Here is a 13,756-nt window from a genome sequence, read left to right as displayed (position 1 = left end):
AGCGTAGGAAGTTTTTGTGAATTCGGGCCCTGAACTGTGACCATACTGGCGCTCTCTCGAAGTACAGTATACCTGAGTCCGACGCTGTACTATTTAATAATTAAACGCTGTGTCCTGTTTCAACGCTTTTTAAGCTTAGGCGGATTCAATGCTTTTTGTATATAACGTTATTCTTGTTGCTACAACTACGCTACCCTGATGTGTGGCGGAAAAGAAAAATGTTGGAGGTTCAAATATGTTAAGAATGATGGCGTTAAAAAGGCGCATTGCATTCTGAGTAATGTTAAGTGGATTGTCAGGAATGTGGACTCTTTTTACTTCCATTAACTTCCTGCTACACTTCCTTCCTTCATGCTACACTTCCTGCCACTTTATTCCTCTACATTTTCCGTCTTCGCCTATTCTTAATTCTTCTTTTTTTTTCTTTTTTCTTTTTTTCAGTGCACCATCACTGAGGGCTCGGCATTCCATGGGTACATTCAGAAATAAATGAATAAATGAAACTGGTGCTGCGACATTTGGTCTTTAATCCCTGATGCTGCCATTACACCACCGCCGCCAGTAACGCAAAGAAGCCGTTTACGGGTGAGATTCTGCAGCACATGCAGTAAGAATTTCTTGCTCAAGAGGACACTGAATAGAAAAGTTATATTAAGTTCTATTAGTAAAAATCATCATCGTCATCATCATCAGCCTATATTTATGTCGACTGCAGGACAAAGGTCTGCAGTGAATATGCGATCTCCAATTATCCCTGTCTTGCGCGAGCTGATTCCGACCTGTGCCTGCAAATTTACTAATTTCATCACCCCATCTAGTTTCCTGCCGTCCTCGACTGCGCTTCCATTCACTTGGCACCCATTCTGTAACTCTAATGGTCCACCGGTTATCCATCCTACGCATTACATGGCCTGCCCAGCTTCATTTTTTTTCTCTTAATGTCAGCTAAAATATCGGCTATCCTCGTTTGCTCTCATATTAGTAAAATGTGCTTCTGCAAAAGCAATATGGCCATTCTCACCATGACAGGATTGCTATTATTATTATTATTATTATTATTATTATTATTATTATTATTATTATTATTATTATTATTATTATTAATGACAACACATAAACCCTCCAGATAAAGAAAGAGAACCAGGCTAGCAATTGTCTCCTGAAAGGGACACCACGTCCACCTGTTTGAGAAGAGGAAAGGCAGAAGGAAAGAAGAGAGGCCGGAGGAAGGCACATGACGACACATCACATAATACACAGAGTCTGAGCAATGTACAGACTACAGTCAACCTTGAGGGGCCTGAAATCTATTTGAGGCTCCACTCTTTGAAAATAATATAGGCCGAAGTAATCATAGCAAAGTTCGCCAAAGACCAAGCTGCTGTAGCTTGCTCAGTATAGCACACGCGAGGATTAGTAGTAAAGCAGAAAAGACGCAAGAAAACAACAGGATGTATGGCGACACCTCCCCGAAGCTCCAGCACCAGGGGTGCCTATAACGCAGTTATTCCCATTCTGACTTTATTCCGATCTCCTGACGTCAAATTTACGTAACCGCTAAAGCAGGCCCTGGCGGTGACCCGCAAGTTTATTTAAACAGCCCAATCAAACATTCTCCTTGTTTCTAGGAGGTGGCTTTCGTTCACTTTCAAAGCGAATAGCATTGCCTACCACGACATGTTTTCCTTATGTGTGATGAGACGCGAGGAGCGCACTGTACCGCTAAGAGATTCCGTGGGGACAAGCTGGCGGAGTGAAAGTTGATAACCGGGTGAGGAGAGTGGTTCCGGTGTGTCCGATTGATCCGCTTCCCCTTGCTTAGCTTGCAGTGGCTCGTCGCCGATTGCGGTGGTGTGCATCGGAGCGTTAAAGATGCCGTCAAAACGGATGGCTCAGCGAAATCAATTCTGGCTGGTAGCTCGGATAGCCAGCGCCGGTGCGATCAATGGACAGTCGTCTCCTATTCCTGTCGGAAAGCATCCCCCCCCCCCCCCCCCCTCCGCTACGTACCCGCCCCCCGCAGTCTCAAGCTATAGCAAAAAAGTTGTTTTTTTTTTTTTCGGCATATTAAGGCATCTGTTGTGCTTACACATCACTTGGATGAGGTGAGTTTCTGCGGTTTTGTGACGTCTTGTGACAGGCAGGGCGATCTAGGCATGGCCCGAAAATATTTACACCAATCGCGGAAGGCTAATGGTGAGAAAAGCATAGAATAAAAAATAAATGTGCTTCTCTTGTTGGGCCTCATCATGCATAATCAATGTCTAAATGTCATCTTGAGATGGGGAGATTTCACGGTTTTCGTGACGTCTCGTTACAGAAGGCGAAGTGGCCGTGGTCCCAAAATGTTTGACCAATCACGGAGGGCTAACGAAAGAAATGGAATGAAAACATATTGGAATGACTTTACGCTATAGCGCCCCCGCTCGCCGTGACGTCACGGACTTCAACAGCGTTCACTCGGGCTGAGTGAATTGTTTAACGCTAAAGAAGAACTAAATTGCGTTATACGGAAGCCAGAATCAAACTAGGAAGTTTAAAAAACTTTGGCTAAAATGGCCCAAGTAGGAGAAAAACATCTTGAAATCTATGTCATAAGACTGAAGTACCGTGGCTGAGATTTCGATGAAGGCTAGCATTTAAAATTTTTAAAAATAAAAAAATAAAACAGAAGAAAAGAGAACGCGGTCATATGTCGCTTCATGACTAAGGAACAGTGTTCCGTCAGTTTAATGAAAATAGTTTGAAACGAATGTACTGTCAGAAGAAACTTAGAAAGTCCTGTTCTTAGTGTTCGTTCAGAAGGCGCTCGATGACGGACAGCGCTGAAAGGGGAGCCGGCTAAGAGAGTGGATGAAGCGATAATGAATGTATTGAAAAAAGTGCGAACCATTTTGCGAACTTCTTGCCACCCAGAAAATTTTTGGTTCGCAAGAAGTGTTTCTTAGTAGTCGGCTACAATCGTATAGGGGGAGGCGCTAATAATATGCTCGCTTTCAAACACTTTCTGGTAAAGCACAAAGTGTTTACGAAACACTTTCGCCATTCAGGTATAATGTACCCCCCCCCCCCCCCCCGCCCAGTTGAGTGCGGCTATACTTTATTCAAACCAACCAAATTTGTGGGGATACTACGATTGATTAAGGTACGTAAAGAACGCCGGATACCTTTATAATGCGCGAATCTACACCATTACAAGAAGTTGCCAAGTTTCGACGCATTATTGACATTTACACTTCCAAAGATCAGAGGCATGCCTCAGCCAAGCCACACCAATGGGCCCACTGGACGTGTTACCGCGGCCACGCGTGCAGACCACCGGTCTCTACCATTGCCTCCGATGTTTACTCCTGCATTCTTGTGCCGCATTTCAACGGCTCTTTCGAGACAACGACTACAGGCGGAAATTGAGACACAAGCCACTTGAGCCTTCGTTGCGGGGATCGAGACGCTACGCGCGAAGTGAAAAAAAGAAAAAAAGGTTTACCGATGAAACGATTTTTCCATCCTGACGCGTACTGTATACCTGTTTTCATTTTGGGCATACACTGCCGTTTCCTATACAGTGTTTACGTACTGCGCTCGCTTACTTCCTCCCCGTTTATTTTGCGTGCCGAATCGAGGTACCTCCTTGTTGCTCTCTGATATTCGAAGTTGAGGCTTAGCCACATAGACGCACGTGGTGTGTGCCTCCCGCAGGACGCGTATATAGGCTGTAGGGGGCGCGCGCACAGTTCTTTCGAATTGCCGTGGAGTTCGTGCCGGGAACGCCCGACTCTCGGTCTGCATTTCCGTTCTCTCTTTACTGTGTTGTTGGTTTGCTTGTCATCGTTTTTTTTTTTTTTTTGCTCGAGCGCGGAATGCATATGCATATATTTGCTTCGCGTGGCGCGCGCGTGGCTTTCTGCGGTCGTGACGAGAGAATGTAATCAGACGTGAGCTTCGGGGCCGCGGAGTTTCTCGAGAGAATATTGCTACGCGTTGCAGAAAAAGAACTTGCCGGAAAAGAAATTGAAATCGCTAAAATTGGTTCGTTTCTTTTTTTTTCCCGATTTACTGTTCGCTCGCATTACTCTCTCTCTCTCTATATATATATATATATATATATATATATATATTTGCTTGTGCGCGTGTATGCCGTTGTAAGTACGCATCGTTGCCAGCACACTAGATGCGCGCGCTTATTTGCCTTTTCCCCAACGCTTCGACGCTGCGAATAGGATGCGTCGCAACGCCTTCATTTGCCCTCCAGAGATTCGCGGAATGTAAAGCGCTTATTCTTTCTGTTTCGTCCAACCCTTGGCTGTCGTTACGTTATTTTTTTTCATAACCGCAGCTTCATCGCATGTTACGAAGAAAGAGTCTGTGATAAACAACAAGCACGTGTAATGCAACCAGACCCGAACTTCTAACCTACAGTCACGCTTCCCGTATACTTGAGAAAATATAGAATGTACCAGGTAAGGGGCAACAGACTAAGTTACTATAAAAAAAAACACACACACACAATACATGAAGCTGCTGCCTTACCGACAGAAACCTTAACAGTTGGTGCGGAAACAGAGTTCGACAAGAGAGTCGAGGATCTCCTGCCTTTTGTACGAACCAGGACATGCGGAGCTCAGAACCTTTAGGAAAGGTGCACTCGCGTATTGCTCTATATTTATAGAAGTTCCAAGTATTGCACGCAAATTTCACGTCGTTATTGCCAATACGACGGAAAGCATCTCTGCCACCTGCACACATGCCAGTGAAACCGAATAGAAGAAAAACAGCTTCCGGAGCTCACGAGAATTGCATAGGCATGACGACTTCTTTTGCCGGAGGTTGAAAGTGCTTTATTGCATTTTGCTAACAGCTTTGGTAAGTATTTTGCTCACAACTCCGAAGATGTCACAGACGAATAACTGATAACTTACTGATGCCGACGCTAGCACCCGCGCGGAGCTTCCTCAACCAACTCACTTGTCGCGTACTGCGTGCCGCCGCCAGGCTGTGGGCTGTAAAGCCTGCTGGGCTTCTTATCGTGCCCCATCACAATTGGCTCCATCAGTAACAGATGCGCGGCGATGTCAACGTGGTGTCTCGTTAGCGCTTCCCCTGGTTTTAAACTTTCAAACACAGCCGGTGCTTCGGTGTCTGCGGCTACGCCACAAACCGCACCACAAACCGGCCGTGTGCCGGTAGTAGTACTATAATACAGTCGGCTCCCGTTAATTCGACCTTGGTTAATTTGAGTTTTCGCCTAATTCCTCGTTTAGTGAACGTGCTTTGAATGCATCTGAATGACTGCTGCCGAATTAGCAAAGTTTTTCATTCGCAAGAGATATGTACTGTTGGCCGGCCATCTTGGCTAATATAATGTCCGAAATTGCGATTTGCTGCGACCCGGCGGGGTCGGGTTGGGGTATTCTGTAAGTGCCCACCTAGTATAATGTCCATTTGGGCCACCGCTGATTGGCTGCAGCTGAACCTGCGAGAAGAAAACTGGCTGTGGGCGCTTCGTTCCTTCTCGCTGATACCCCAGCCGAGCCAATCAGCTCTTCAGCAGCAGCCAAAATGGCTAGGTGGACATTTCGGAAAAACACTTGTATGTAGCACGTATTGAGCAACAGAAACCTGTATCGGGAGTTTTTAATGTTGCTCTACACCTTTCTCATTGACACTTTGATAATTAGGACAGTACTTCTCGAGTTAGAAAATTAATTACAATTACCTAATTAAATCTCAATAACGAAAAAAAATAGTGGCCGCTACAGTACTCCATGTACTGGAAACAGTACGCACTAGGTTTGCTTCGCGTAACGCCGTTCCTGTTTTTTTAAATCGTGCTGCGTGATAGCTGGGACACCCTGTATAACATACACAGTGATCATACACACAAACGGCACATACATCCACAACCATGCAAATACACTCAGCCTATGGTGAAGCTTATAAGGAGGGGGGCTTGTTTACGCCGCCCAGTAGCGCACTAAATGAAATGCCTAATAATTAGAATAATCATGACACCAAGGATGATGAGGATGTTTATTTCTTGAGCGTTTTACTCAAAGTAATTTAAGAGTGAATGAGTAAATACAAGACAATGATAGTGTTCTTGCGAATCAGGAAAATTCGACACCAAGCCATTTCCTGAATTGTAATGACAATGTGAACAGAGCACTGAAGGTACACGTTGGGGCTGGACGCGTGGGAGGAGGGGGGGGAGGGGGCGGTTAACTCGGCCTCAGGGGGGGGGGGGGGGGGCGGGTTTACAACACTCGAAACTCCCCCCCCCCCCCCCCCCCCCCCCCCGTCGGTTCGGCACTGACGCCGCCGGAGCGCTTCAAAATAAGGTAGCTGGCCTGCGCTAGCGGGGCGTCACGTTAGCTAAGCGGACCTACGCCGTCATCCGTCTCTATCGCCGAGAGGTGCTTGCTGGTGAGGACGTCGGCATATTGGAATTACAGAAACGGCTTTATTTACATTTTTACAGGAAGCATTAGAGCATACTTATTTACAGTGATTAAACTGGGCAATCATATAGTAGCACGTTATATCAGAGCAGTCAACGCGACTGAATCGAAGCACCCAGCTACATCATTTCAAGGCACCCCTGAAACACGAAATATGTTCGCTTAACTACCGCCTGCGTTCCCTAGATTCCTATAACAGAGAATCCTATTGTTCTCAAAAATGTTAGAAGCACTTTCAGTGCACGCAATGAACAAGCCCCAAGGGCAAAATGTCGCGTAGTTTTTATCCGGAAAGAGCCCGCATACAGCAAACGGCCTCCATGGACGGTCAATAATTCTTTTTTACTTAGGCGCATCCCAATAACGCTGTTCCCTTCGGGGCGTGGTTAGGTCCGATCAGGTTTGAAGAAGCAGCGAGCCGGGCCAGCACAAACGCCTGCCACTAGAAGCGAGAGGCGGATACCACCGACTTGGGAAGGAGCAAAGGCGGCGGGAGGAATGGAGAGAGCCAAGGAGAGTCGCTAACGAAACGCCACGTAGGCCAAACACGTGTGCTCAGCTAGTTTTACGTTTAAATAAAGTAATTCGTCATTATTGTGTCGAGAATCATGGTTTTCCCCCAGTACCATTGACACAAAAAGCGCCCGAGGGTTCATATTATTTGATCAGCATATCTGTTTCACGATGCGCGCGCCCATCCACAGGATCCCAGCAAACGCAAAACTCACGCTTATATCTATGCTTAAGAGCTTAACTGGCCAGAAGCTTCCCAAACGAAAGCGCTGTGCGACCCGCTGGAATCTCACGAAGGACTGTGCAAACCTCCTTGGCATGGACAGTGTTTACTTGGGCACCATTTGCAATCAACGATCGCCGCGAACTAATGGACGACCGATCGATGCAAGTTTCTCCTTCTTGCCGCGATAAGCCAGGCGAAGCAAGCTGTCACACTATCCCTAACGAATGCCCGCCCCCAGCCCGATGAAGAAATGAACGCAACAGTAAGAGTGGGGGAAAGAACGGCGAGCCACCGAATCCATTGCACGTATGGCCTCACCATTTGTCTTGCCCACGCGCACGCTTCTTCACTGCTCAATGAGATCTAGGATGAATAACTAAGTGTTTGCTGGTTGTCGTTCTTTGCTACTGTCTCGGGCTCCTATGTCGCATGCTCTCAGCTCGGTTCATTTCCGTACAGCGCAAGCCAAGGCTTGTTATTGTGCCTGCGTGTCGCATGCAGGCGAGGGCTGTATGCATTAGAAGCTGCCGCAGCTGTCTATGGATTTGTGTTGTACCACTTCCTTTATGCTGCGGGCCATATAGAACCAGAAAATATCTGCTGCTCTGTGCAATTCGATCGAGACGAATCAGCCTAGACCTAGCTGACGGTATAGTCCTCGTACTGGCTACCGCCGCTGGAGGAACCCTTCAAAGCGTAGGCGTCATTTCAGTTGCCTGTATACTAGCCTGTAGGTATAATGCTATGTAGAATCGGGAACTACTTCGCGTCGCGTAGGAAGGAAGAGCCTGTCCCTCGGTGGCTTCGGATAGGACACTGCGCTCCTCGCGCATTGCAAGGAAACCGGACGACGACGACACGGAGCGTGTATACGGTGCCCCGGATGCGCTCGTGTGCTCAACCGTCGTCGTTACCCGTCGATTGCGACCGCACATATTAGACCCGCCGGGGATCTTGCTCCTGTTACACACCAGTCCAAACACGGCCGCCCAAGCCGGATAACGCATAAAAAAAAACAAGAAAGAAGGAATAAACGTGGCTGCCGGCCACCCCCGTGTACCGGGAGCGCTTTCTCTTCTATAGCTGGACCGTGATCGATGCGAGGAGCCGGACCGTCCTAGCGATGGTGTGCATAATTGATGGACGCGCCGCGCGAGTACGCGGCCCACTCTGAACCCTGCAGGGTCGCGCCGCACTGCATTGCCGGAGACGCGTGGCATATCAAGCACACTATATATGGGGTGGTCGGGTGCCCCCGAATCGCCACGAGCAAGAGCGTGGCGCCGTATCGAATGCTGATTGGCGAAATTCCATTTACATTGGCACTAAACACATCGTGGGAGCAGCTATTGCGGGTGCGTATTTTCGAAGACCAGTGACCATGGGGGGACGATTATGCAAGTGGCGCTTGATAGTTTGAGCTTGTCACTATGCTGTTTCCAAGGTGAAGCACCAAAGATGATCAAGCATCAGCTTTCCTTGAACGCCTCTCCACACGAGGAAGGCCACTGTGTTTGACTCCATACGTTGGTCGCTCCATATCGAACATCAGGTCCATGAAAGTACTCGACAGTGCATGCCCGCAGGCGAAGTATTATACGAAATGACACTGACATTTGGCTGGTGAATCTCCTGAAAATACCGGCGCAGGTTGATATAAATTAAGGTTATATCTTTAGTGTCACGAAAATTTTTTGAATTTAGAACGTTAAGATTTCTCAGACAAGAGTTTTGTGTACGTTCAGGAGACACAACGCTACACGATGATATAACACCACAAAATTTATTTCCATACATATTTGGAAAGCAAAAGCACAAAAAATAAACAGTAGGGAATTTAAGATTTATTTTTAAAATATTTAAAATATTTATTTTAAGTTAGTTAGAATATAATTTTAAAAAGTATTTAAAAGATTTAAAATTGAAGAGTTATTCAGAAATAATGCCAAATTATTTTCCAACCGCAATGCCCTCATGAAATTGCACAAAATATAAACGTACGGTACCTCAACAAATACAGAGGCCAAGACGCACGGCGCCGACGAAGAAAAACCATCCCTTTTGACAGCAAACATATAAGAACAAAGTAGCCCCTGGAGTCCATCGTCGGACTGAAACTACCCCCGTCATACAGTCGACTGTCTGACTAAGTCCTAAGTGTCTTTGACTGAGGAAATGATCTACGTAAAAATTATACAGCTTCGATGCGTCAATAAGGAGCATCCGGTCGCGAGAGACCTGGGCAAACAGTTGCCATTGAGCCATACAAAGTGTGAATTTTCTGATATTTAGTTTTCCCAGTATCTATATATATGACGCATAGTACTCAACGTGCCGACCATCATTGAAGGTTGGGCGATCTTTTGTATTGTCAGAAAAGAAGAAGGGTATTTAGATTTAGTTGCCCACAAATTACGCGAATATCTGTCGTGAAAATTCATGGGCCCAAAAGTAAGCCATAGACCACAACCCCAATAGGAGCGCGGCTCTGACGACAAGGTAATCATAGTGGCTTTAGCGTTGCGCTACTAGGTCCGAGGTTGCGGGATCGAATCCCGGCCGTGCTGGCCGCTTTTCCATGAGGGCGAAAAACAAAAACGATCGTGTACCTTGCATTGCGTGCACGTCAAAAAACCTCAGTTATGGCGAACCCCCATTATGGCATGCCTCATAATCATATCATGGTTTTGGCACGTAAAGCCCCAGAATTTTTTTTTACAACAAAGTTCAGCGTCACCTTCCTTTCAGTCACTTTACGGCGTGCGTAGCAGCATAAGAGTGCAAATAAACAGGAGAACAAACCGAATGCCCCGCACGGGTGCCCTCACTTGCGTGAGTGGATTTATGGATACCAAAACTGAACCGTAAAAGCATACATCGAGCCTAGTGCATGACCTAATCTGTATAGGAAGCTTAGCGAACTTCAATTTTACCGTAACCACCACTTCGGGGCTCGAACATGAATGCGTTCATATAAAGAGCGATGTGTGAGAGTCAGCGACGTTTGTTGCTCATGGAGTGACCTGTACTAGAAGAGAAACTTGGGCGAGTTGGTGGCAATTAATGTTTAGGAAAATAACAGCGCTAGATAGACAAGGACACTTGTCTAGCGCTGGCTGTCTAGCCAGCGCTTGGTTATCTTGCGTTATCTATATTGCTAGATAGACAAGGATAGACAGCGCCAGTGTCGTGTTCTCCTTTGCCTGTGTCCTTGTCTATCTAGCGCTGTTATTTTCCTAATCATGGAGTGACGTCATTCGCTAAGACTTGAGGAAACCCTTGCGAACGAGCCGAGTCTAAACAAAGCCGGAAGCCACTAGTGTTAGCGAAGCACTTTTTTTCGGCGCTGGCATCCTGCAGAGCTGAATATGTTGTCGGGGTTCTTCAGCAAGTGGGTTCGAAGGCGACGACACAAGGAGTCGCGGTATCCCTCGGCTAAGAGCCGCAGGCCCGAGCTTCCAATCTCGACGACTGCTGGGCTCTCCTCACTGTATGGTGGCCACGCAGAGCCGTCGTTCAGCGCCGGTAGAGTCCTGCACGGCAGAACGTGATTGATTGGTTTCCTTCCAAAGCAACACCATATGGGCTACTAGAGACGGCCTAGTGCATGCATGAGTATGAATTCTGCCAACCTTGCGTTCTTAAATGTGCATCTAAAGTTTCATAAATGAGTGTTTCTGCATGCTGGCAGTTGAACTCACCGCCTCCTTCTCAGCTGTATAAAACACCACAGCCATTGAACCAGAACGTGCTCGGTAAATGAGCACTATCCTGGGGACTGTTTAGAAACGAAAACTTGTAAACTCACGTGGACAGGCCGCGGCCTGTTTCTGGGTGCAAAGTGCGATCGTGAAAAGCCTTCTGCACGAGGCGCACATTGGCCTTATGTCGAAAAGGTGCACGACAAAAGGCGACGCGATAGCATATGGTCTACAAAAGCACGGTTCGAAGAGACGGTTCTCGCACAGTGTTGCCGCTTGCCTTCCCTGCTACCGAACCAACCACATGCTAATTTTTTTTTCGTTTTTTTTTTTTTTTTGCAAGCTATAGGTTATGAGCGCTCCGCATGCACCGGGGACGGATTGTATGTTATAACTTTTACGCAAATTCTTTGTGGATGCCCGATGTGAGTGAGTGCACTTTTTTTCGTATTTTGTTTCTTATGTTTTCTCACTCTATTTGTATTGTGTATGTCCCCTCCTGCAATAGTCCTTTCCATAGGACAGCGGTCTGCAGGAATATAGATGAGTAAATTAGGTATCACGCGCCGCGAACGCCTAAAGCTCTCGGGAGCAGTAGCGATACTTCCAGTTTAAATGATTAGAACAACAAATGGTACAGAGGGGACGTGGAACAGCGCTGTAACATGTTCCAATACTTTCTTCCTTTCTTTGCACTGGAATTACACATTTTCAGAACTCGCCGAGCAGTTTTGATAACTGTCACGGTAAGCAGTAGGAGCTGTGATAAAATTGTTTCTCCTCTCAACTGTCAACGTCTGTCACGCTTCCGTGAAGGCCCCCTCAGCGAATGAAATACGTCTGTTATCATTATACTTGAAGAGAGAGAGAGATACACGAAAGAAGGGGAAAAGGCAGGAAGGTTAACCGGAACGCAAAATGCGGTTTGATATCCTACACCGGAGAAAGGGGAGTACGGGAGGCAGAATGATAACAAGAAAGTAGGGACAGACAGCAAAGAATGACATCTGTATCACAGCATAGATCACGCACAGTACAATCAACGCCAATTGAGGCTAAAGTCCCGTGTTTGTTGTCCTCAAAAACTGTAACAGTACCTTCATCGCTCTCTGCTGCGATGGCTTATGAGGTCATAATTCCAAATTGTTTGTTTTGATCATGGTATGGGATCAAAGCGAGCTAGCGAACTCGCGAGCAGTCGGCAGTCACATAAAACGCGCTGAAGTGTCTTCTCGCGACCACAGTCATCACACTTAGCTATATGGGTACTTCCGATGCGAAAAATAAAGTACTTCGTAAAGGCCACTTTTAGCCGTAGTCGATAAAGCAGGGTGGCCTCAAGTAGACAAGAATCCACGTGGGATGCGAAGGCGAAGGGAAGAGCCCAGGTGGAGAGGTCGGATATTTTGAAAACTTGGGGTGTTCGACGCGGACAACGTGATGCCGCGTGCAAACACCCGAAATTTTCTAGTAGCATTTGACCTTGACAACGATATATATGATCCTCTTTGCTGTCTTCCATGAACTGACCGAGCAGCGTCATCGTCGTGCTCGTTACCTACGACGCCCTAGCGACTTGGAAGATACGGGGTCTTCAAAGTGAAATTAACGCTAATTTAATAAAAACGCTATGCTTGCTAGTCTGCTTCCACAGACGCAAATTTATGTGCATTGGCGGACGCAGTATTTAAGAACAATTAGAGTAATAAAACTCACAATTTACAGAACTTTTAGAAACATTTTTCTAAAATGACGATGATGTATATGTTTATATTCGAAACGCTAAGGCAATCGTATTTGAATACAACTTTATTTTGTTTTATTCTCCTGGAGCACTTCTGTTTCGAGATACTCATTATCGAATTTCACACTCAGTCAGCTAATTTCGCATTCGCATTCAGGAATGTGGATCTCGACACGTCAAACCTGACGATTACACCATTACGCTGCAGCTTGTGAAGGCAAGAGAAAAATGTCAAACGTGGCTTGTTTTCGCTAGCCGATAGCAATAGCACAGCTGTTATCAGCTCCACCCAGATTGCGAGCGATGCGCCCTACACAGGGAGCTACTTTGTAATGGGGGCTTGACGTTCTATTCCTGCAACAACGAAATATCTTGCAAACCTTGTGTACTTGCTGTGATGAAATTCAACATTTGCTCTTAGTATCACGTGCATCATCTATCTCTGTATATATTACTGTAATGATTATTGTTTGCATTGTATCGACTAATAATGTATATTCTAATATCAATCAATCAATATTTATTTTTGACGACGTACGAAATCAAATACAAGATGGGTATAAGTACACATTCGGAGGTCCCGAAGTAACAACTGTCGGGGGGACCTCCTAACAAGACATGAAAAGGGGGTTAGTAGGATCGTGGCAAACAGTGAATCAAGTCATATATTATACAATTTCTACATCACCATCGGGAATGAAAGGTAAAAGAGAAAAAAAAATCTTTTAAAAATATCACAAGTATAATCATACAGTTAAAAAGAAAGAAAAAGAATTGAATAAATCTTAAAGATAATTCGCAGAAATTTAAACGAGGATAAATGACACGTAAATCTAACAACGAGAAGTATCAATTATAGGCAAAATTGAGTGACTCGGTAATTTGAGCAGTACATTGCATAATGGTAAAGCAGAACAAAATGTAATAAATTCTATGTTCATTAAATTATACTTTGTGTCAGATAAAGTGTTCATCAAATGCTCCTTCGTTCTACGCTTGAATGATAATAATGTAGATGACTTCACATGAGATGGTATTTAATTCTAAACAGAAATGCCTGAAAACGTGACGGTAACTTTCCCATAATTAGTTCTTGCTTTTGGAGGAAGAAGAT

The 13,756-nt window shown here is 45.7% G+C and overlaps 1 protein-coding gene across 1 annotated transcript in view; it reads right to left on the bottom strand.

Moving 5' to 3' along the window:
- Positions 1-10,519: 10,519 nt before the first annotated feature.
- The window catches only part of LOC119440538 (acetylcholinesterase), a 42,691-nt gene continuing 39,454 nt past the window's right edge, over positions 10,520-13,756 (bottom strand). The window contains exon 9 of the mRNA XM_049661058.1: positions 10,520-10,730. Coding sequence (XP_049517015.1) covers positions 10,520-10,730 — 211 coding nt within the window. The remainder of the gene's footprint in view (positions 10,731-13,756) is intronic.

Source organism: Dermacentor silvarum, chromosome 1, assembly GCF_013339745.2.
Source record: "Dermacentor silvarum isolate Dsil-2018 chromosome 1, BIME_Dsil_1.4, whole genome shotgun sequence".
Classification (NCBI taxonomy): Eukaryota; Metazoa; Arthropoda; class Arachnida; order Ixodida; family Ixodidae; genus Dermacentor; species Dermacentor silvarum.
Note: the sequence above shows the minus strand (reverse complement) of the source record. Positions and strands in the feature narration are given on the sequence as shown.